Source organism: Humulus lupulus, chromosome 6 (genome assembly GCF_963169125.1).
Source record: "Humulus lupulus chromosome 6, drHumLupu1.1, whole genome shotgun sequence".
NCBI classification, from domain to species: domain Eukaryota; kingdom Viridiplantae; phylum Streptophyta; class Magnoliopsida; order Rosales; family Cannabaceae; genus Humulus; species Humulus lupulus.
In genome coordinates, this window is record NC_084798.1 from 198,103,824 (window position 1) to 198,111,794 (window position 7,971).

A 7,971-nucleotide genomic window follows, 5' to 3' on the forward strand; every position below is an offset into this window, starting at 1 on the left:
ATTGTGACAATAAATGAAACAAGTAGACGTACTTGAAATATCAAATAACGCAATCAAGCTTTGAAAAATTCAAGTTATTATAAAAGTGAAATTTGAAAATAAAAACCGAGCTAGAACAATAACTCGGATTTCAAAGATGATTCCAAAAAAAACTTAACGAACTAACATGAAAAAATCAAAGTTATAAAATCCTGGTCCTAACCACTTAAACCTTAAGCCTGAATACTAACAAGTAGCTATTTAGCAAACACATAAACCTAGCTAAACTAGGCTCGAACCGAGTGATATAGTAACTCAGAAGTATTCTCATACAAGAAGATAACCTTGAACTTTGATCAAGGATAACTTAAAATTCTACTAGTTTAGAATATAATCTCAAAACCTAATCGTTGTTAGGAAGCATGACAACTTTTAAACCACGATTGATCACCAGTAAAGGAAAACCTCCAATTCTAGTCGCCTACCAGTTTCAGGAATAACCTTTAGTGACCTACATAGCATAGCTTGTTTAACTATGTTTATATACAAGAAATGAATAGAACGATTCTACTAGTCTATGGTGACGAAAAAAGAATTCTGCTGACAAGTGATCAAGGATCGAGACTCGTCAATCACTTGGGGGCATATAGGATATAAGAATTCTTACAAAATTTTCCAAAAAAAAGTGTTCTGTTTGTTCTACCCAAAAAGGAAAAAATGTGCTTGCTCGTATCCTATTCGTTCTACCTATAAAGGGAAAATTGTGTCTACTCTCCTGAGCCTAAAGGTGAGACAAACACGAGCTATGAAAAGAGAAAAAGCAGATATAAAAACACACAAGTTGTTTGAACCATTCAAAAAAGGAAAACTAGTATGTAAAAAGCCTCTGTTCGCGTCATGCACTAAAGGCAAACTAGTCTGTTCGCACTAAGAACAAAATGAAAAATGGTTTTTTCGTTGGCATGCAAGTACATACTATATCATAAAACAAAGAGTCAAGAGTATGCAAGTACAAAATACTTCAACATGAGGTGCGCTAGAGACTAAGCTATCAAGACTCTAGCTCAAGGGTTCGGTCGCCCGAGGCAGCTAAAGGGTCACCAGAAGGTAGCGAGATCTTCATGCCTTGAAACATCACCATCCTCCAACTGTACTAAGGAGGTGCGAACAGAAGAGTTTTCTTCATCAACAAGTCTCTGTTCACAAGCCTCTAGTAGGGACTTCTCTCCGCCATTCAGAAATGTTAAATCAATACCGCGGTTGTGTTTCCAGACTTGAAAGAACATGTCATTTAAGATCTCTCCTCCTTCTTCAAGTGTTTGAAGGTGATCAGCTTCCGCATCAGCTTTAAGTTACTCAACCTCAACAACATGAGACTTCTGAAGACGGTCAATCTCAGCCTTTAGTTGGTTGATCTCGATACAAGAAGAACTTTTGAGTTGCTCGAGCTCAGTACTACAACTATTCGTCTCACCACGAACAATGTCTGTCTTACACATGAGGGCACGACATGTATCTTCCTTATCCTTCTTCAACTGCTCGATAGATTCAGATAGGTTGGTCAAGGTGATCATTGTCTGCAATGGATAAAAAGAGATCAATACAAAAAATCAAGCGTAAAGATAACAAGTATAATATTAAGAGAAGAACCATACCTGAATAGTGTTGGCAATAGAATGTCGAACGATCTCGTTGAGGACGCAAACTCCGGAGAAAGACCATTCTGCCCGTATCTGGTCACTCTGAATAACCTCCTCAAATTTTGGGACCACCATTTGAACACGAGAAGGTAGTGTGGGAGATAAGGACCTGGTCGTGGGAACCACACTGGCAGTCGTCGCAGGAGCTGGCAGTGTAACCCCAGCCAAAGGCCGACTGTGGCCTGAACGAATTGAAGAAGACTCTGCACTTACAAAGGTGCCTTTATCTTTGTTCGCTAAATGTTTCCTCCTCTTGTTAGCCCTTGCACCTACAACCTCAGGACCACCGAACAAAGCTTAAGCATTCATGTCTCCTGTAGAAGGAAAAAGTGGTAAGACAAGATGCAAAAATTATATAGAAGTCATAATGCAATTAAGAAAAAATAGTATACCAGAAGGACTATCAGTAAAAGTTTCCTCTTGAAAGTATTCATCTAACAATTGAGGGACAGCTCCTCATTTCTAAGGGATAGACCAAGGCCTCCCACATCGCTCAAAGGTTCAGAAGGGAGAGGCACTTGCGATAAGTCAAACTCGAAATAATTGGGCAACCTAGAACAAAGACTGCTTGGAGAAGAACAAGCAGAAGAAATGTAATGCTCCGAAATCCCTAATGCGGTTTTGTGGCTGGATTAGTAGGTTGGGATGGCCATAATTGTTTAATTATGCCATTAAATGATTATATGCATGTTTATGTGAATTATATTATAATATGATGTTAAATGCATGGATGTGGGTCCACATTTGATTATTAGGACATTTTGGTAATTTGGCCCGTTGAGGGCATATTTGTGTATTTCGGTGCATATTGTGAGTTATGGATGAGATCCCATTATTATGGAGATATATTCGAGCTATTCAGCATGAGACGGTCTTATATTGTGAATTAGCGGTTTTGTCATAACGGGGTCATTTATTGGGATATTGAGTAATGATAATGTTATTTGATGATAAATTGGGAGTTATTGAGATCAGGAGGAAATTCTGGGAGTTTTGACTATTATGTCCCCGGGGGTGTTTTTGGGACCCCGAGCATTAGGTTTTATTTGAGGTTACTTTAGCCTGAATTAGTTCGTCAGATAGAACCGTACGTTTAAAAATACTTTTTCTCTCTCTCGTTAACCTTTGTGACGTTCGTGGAAATTTCGAAGAAATCTTGAGTTCTAGGAGTCGGAATCAAGTGAGGATTGAGGCGTAGTGATCCTAGGAAAGATTAGAAGCTTCTTGACCGAAGGACTTAACGAGAAACAACCCAATCAAAGGTAATCTAAGCTTTAAGTTTTGAGCTTTAGAGTTTTTAAGCTTTGATTTGGATTTTGTGAATCGATGAGTTTTTGATTCATTTGAGCCTCGGGATTTGATGATTTTGGATCATTAGGATGTTTGGGAACTTTGATTTTTGGATTTGGAAGTGTTTAGGCATGTTTTTGGAAGGTTTAGGATGGGAGAAAATGAGGTAATGGCAGGTCCTCGGGTGGGGGCCGCGACCCAAGCTCGAAGAAGCAGGAGGAGGAGTTTGGGCGTGCTGGGCGCCGCGACACTGGGTAGTGGGCGTTGCGGCCCTTGCTTCTGGTGTAGCTGGGGGCAGCAACTCAAGCTTCTAGGGCTGCGACTCTTGAGTGGTTTTAAGGCCAATTGGGTGTTTTGATCATGGGAACTTAGTTTTAGGCCTCGGGATCGCTCCTACTACCTGGATTAGTGGGATTCATTGTCCCGGAGGCTAGATCTTGGTTCAGGAACCTTTGTTGTTCAATTTGTTGATGGTATCCTATATTTGGTTATGACTAGGTGACCGCTAAAGGACTAAAAGTCAGATCGTTGTCAATGGTCGTTCTTTTATTCATTCTCGCTCGAATCAGAGGTAAGAAAACTGCACCATGTGTATATGACATGCATGATTGTTGCTGAAGCATGTTGGTTATTAAATGTGGACATTAATTGCATATTAAATGCTTAGCAACTCCTGCTTACTTGTGTATGGCACTGACTAGTCAGGGTCGACATTGGTTGCGTATTACTGACCTGAGAGTCAGAAACGATATAAGCGTCCTGAACGCAGGGCCGATTAAAGATTAGATCTAATTGATACCAGCGTTGAATGACTCTAGGACCATTAATGCTTGACCGACCCTAAGGTCGATGAAACTTATAAGCGCTTGTCTAGTCTATGATTAGTTACTCAGAGCCAGGGCCAAAGGCCTAGGTGACAACTTGTCACATGGCTAGGGAGCAGAATCCCATGGTTGTAACTCTATAGTCACGAGGTAGGTTATGTTGGTGACTGGTTCATCAAGCACCTATCCTGTTTAAGCTAGTGAAAGGATCACTTATTCGTAAAGCCCATGTGACCCTATTGTCACATGGCTTATGGGAACGGAACCCACCCTAGTGACTTTTGTAACTGTCACTCCTCTATTTTGGACTGAAAGTCCTAAATGATTATTATGATCATTGTTGATATTATATTCATGCAATATTGTGTTTTCTTGCTGGACTTTGGCTCATGGGTGCTATGTAGTGCAGGTAAAGGGAAAGAAAAGTTCACCCAGCCTTGAGTGAAGAGCTTAGGTGGTGTCGTGTACATATGCGGCCGCTTGACCACCACGGCCAAGGAGTTCTCAGAGGAACTAGGGGATTTACCCTATTTTTGCCGCTTAGGTCGGCGGGTTTGTAAATTTAAAACTGTAATGACCATTTTGAGTTGTAAATAACTTGTAAATGTTTTTATGGGCCCATGAACAGTTTTATGTTTTAAATAAAATATATCATTTCATTTTGATTGGTTTTCCACCTTAACCTATTAATAACACCTAGAAGCACATTTTTAACCAAAAAACTCGGGTAGCGAGTTAAATTCACAGTTCACCGTTCACCATAACTGTTCTAGGGTAACCAGGGCGTTACAAGAAACCTAAAAATGAACTGACTCGGGCTTTTCACAAACAACAATAACCTCCTCTGATCACCTCTCATGCATAGACTCTCGAACCTCAGAAAAGAGAATGTAGTCAAATTCTGGAGGCGACGACAGATAATCCACTGACTGGTGTGGTTCGAGTAGACTGACCAATCATAAATTATTATCATTAACGAGGAAAGACACATTCCTATACTAGACACCTAATCGACGTAACTGAGAAATACGCTCTCACATCTCAGGGGTTGGAGTTGGTTGCCTATAACGACCTGAAACATCAAAGTATGCAAACAGAGTGAGCATACAGTGAAGGATGCGAATAAACAACCTTATCAAAGGAAAACGATTAGAAACTTACCCATATCACGGAATGACCTATGCTCGAACTTGACGGCATTGGTAAAAAAGTATTGACTAAAGTAGCGACCAGGGATGGAGACACCACTCCTGAGGACTTCTCCACCAGAATAGCTACACAAATGGTAGAATCCTACATAACCTGATACACGGTTGGACTCGACATTGAACAAGTAGTAAACTTCCAAAGCATCAGGGGGAGGACATTCTAACACTCTATGCAAAATACGCAGTAGTGTTAATAATTTGTAACTGTTCGGCATCAGTTGGAATGGGGCTATTCCAAAATATTCACATATTTCCACAAAGTACGAATGAAGCGGTAGGAAGGCACCTGCTTGGCAATGCATGGGACTCCAAGAGGTATACCCGTCTGGTGGGGAGCCGACTCGCTCATCATTAACAGGGACTATAAGTCTGAGTTCGCCAATAAGTCTATACTTATCTATTAAATGGGACAAGTCACTTGTAGAAAAGATGGATCTCGATGTTACAAAACCATCCGAGCTAAAGATTTCTCCGAGCTGTTTTTCATTATAGTAGACCTTTTTCCTCTTCCTTAAGGTTCTAGATTTCTTGGAAGGCATGGACTTAGTCCTAAACCAGAAGCAAATAGAGATGAACAGATCCCTATACACTTCAGAGAACGAGGCCTAACTGGATTGTAAAAGAAATCGGACTCCTCAAAGACCAAGCAAACCAAATACCTGAAAAGAAACAAAAATAGTAAGATTCTGTTTGCACATACACATATGAGGCATGTTCTCCCATAAAGTGTACAACTAGGGCGAATAGAACAAAAAAGGACTCATAATAAGCAAGGAAAGAAGTAAAAGAGATACAACATGAGAAACTACAAATGAAAATTTCTTACTTGTTAGTAATACTCAATGTTAGGCGAACAAGAAATCCAGTTCGCGCTTGGGGTCATTCATTGGAACACAAAGAAATTTGAGGAATTTTTATAAAGCTACTACATATGAACATAACACACAAAGAGTGATTATAGTTTGTAAGGATAGCCTATTCGTTTGTGGGCCTTTACGAGATGAAAAAGGAGGTTGGTTGTTCATATAGCTTGTATCAAGACAAAAGCTCTATTTGCATATGTAGAGAACAAAATAAGATCACTTGGTATGTACTTGTTTGAAAGTTATTGGTATACAAGTAATGGCCTTGAAAAGTGTACAGAGAACAAACATATTCATATCAATCACAAGAATCATGCTCGCTTGTATCAGAAACTAATGGACTGCAATCATATATGTGCAAACGAACTGTTCATTTATGGGCCTATATCAACGGCCATGGGGCTTACTTCTTCAAATAGGTGTAGTGATTAAGTCAAAGGTAGGTTTACGCTCGTCTATGTGCTTCTTATTAAAAGTAACATAAAAAGGAAGAGAATTAACTTAGAGGTCGTGTTCTTCTACTCACGGATCTGTTTGTTTGAGTGTAAAAAAAACACATCTATTCGTTCGAGGCTAATGGTAATGAACCAAAGAGGAACATAGACTATTGTTCGTCTATACCTCACAAGACTTCAATACGCAAGAAGCGACCAGAAGTGAAGGATCTGTTTGTTTGCTTTACATATAAAGAAAAAATCTCTCTATTCGTTCGTGTACAAGAAGTTAAAGGTACAAAGGATTCCACACACATGTTTGAAACGAACAGGAGTAGTAAAAAGTCTTAGAGGATACTCATAACACAAGCAGAAAAATACATATGTTCTCTTGCTTGTGTATAAATTTAAAAAAAGTCTCTGTTCGTACATATGCATTTATAAGGAACAACTCAGAATTGCTAGACTGATTTGTTTCTGGTCAGAAGGAGATTAAGGGCTTACCGTCTATGACTACTAATAGAAATGAGGCGGCAAGGTAAGCCCAAGACCTCCAAGGAACTCGAATGTGTGGCTCCTAAAAAGAAAAGTATTGGAGGCTTAAGAAAAATATTTTGAAAATTTGAAGAGGACAAGAACCCTAAAACTACAGTCAATTGCATAAAAAAGGAGTACATACCCAACGAAGCAAACGAGCGTAGTAACAACAACAATACTTTTCCCCCTCCGGCGACATCGATGCTACTCCAACAACAGCAGAAGCTTCTCGGCGACACCACTTTGTTTCGCCCAGCAACAAGATCTTCTTCTCCCACGACATGAGAACCTTCTTAGGACAAGGGACGATGGTGGCTGCTTGCTCCTACATCTGTGAAACCTTCTAAGTGAACACCAAGGGTTTGGGCTTTAGGTTTGCAAAGCAATGGGCCTAAGGTTCATGCAAAGTAGTGGACTTACTACTCATTTGTTAAAGAATGCAAGAACAAACAAGCCCTAAATGTGGCTGCCAAAAAAGGAGTGCCTACGGAACGATTAGAGAACTGTTCATTTTGGGTTTAAAGAAAAAGTTACTTTTATTAAAATGTCATTTAAAATGTATAACCAAAAAAGAATGGGGATATTGTTCACATAACTAAGTCAGAACTGTGCAAAACACGAAAACTGACTTGGGGGGAAAATGTTATACCCATTTTTTGGGCATTTATGACATTTAAAAAATAATAATTATAAAGGGATGATGAACATAATACTTTGCCTTCCTGTTCTCACGAAGCACAAAGTAGTTCATGTTCTCAAAAAGCACAAAGTACTTCATGTTCACACAAAGCACAAAGTATTTCATGTTCTCACGAAGTACAACGCAAACTACCAAGCGCTAACAAAAGGGACTGGGTCGCATAGCTGCATTCTTCAATCTTTGTTCGCACAAGGCAAACCATTACATGCTAACAGGAGGATCATGTTCGTTCAACACACAACATCTGCGCTAATAGAGAGTTAGCAAAGGAGAACAGAGTTGTCATTTATCAAAATATAATTGTATTTGTGTTGTGATGTATTATTTGTAGGCCAAACCCAATAAATTAGGCCCATTATCTAATTGTAACCCTAAAATCCTCACTATAAATAAAAGGAGATGGGACAGAAATGGGGGAGGCAATTCATAATGTCGA

The 7,971-nt window shown here is 39.5% G+C and overlaps 1 protein-coding gene across 3 annotated transcripts; it reads right to left on the reverse strand.

Annotated features, from left to right (window-relative positions):
- Positions 1-1,894: 1,894 nt before the first annotated feature.
- On the reverse strand, positions 1,895-7,185 carry LOC133782928 (uncharacterized). 3 transcript variants are annotated; one of them, XM_062222399.1, is made up of 3 exons: positions 6,978-7,185; positions 6,803-6,875; positions 1,895-1,993 (listed from the first exon to the last, which is right to left on the reverse strand). In XM_062222399.1, the coding sequence occupies exons 1-3, from the start codon at positions 7,116-7,118 to the stop codon at positions 1,977-1,979; spliced, it is 231 nt and encodes a 76-aa protein (XP_062078383.1). In that variant the 5' UTR covers positions 7,119-7,185; the 3' UTR covers positions 1,895-1,976. The 3 variants fall into 3 exon arrangements, with proteins under 3 accessions (XP_062078383.1, XP_062078381.1, XP_062078382.1); XM_062222397.1 differs by lacking the exons at positions 1,895-1,993; positions 6,803-6,875 and adding exons at positions 3,242-4,865; positions 4,955-5,660 and having other exon boundaries at positions 6,978-7,184; XM_062222398.1 differs by lacking the exon at positions 1,895-1,993 and adding an exon at positions 5,232-5,660.
- Positions 7,186-7,971: the final 786 nt, after the last annotated feature.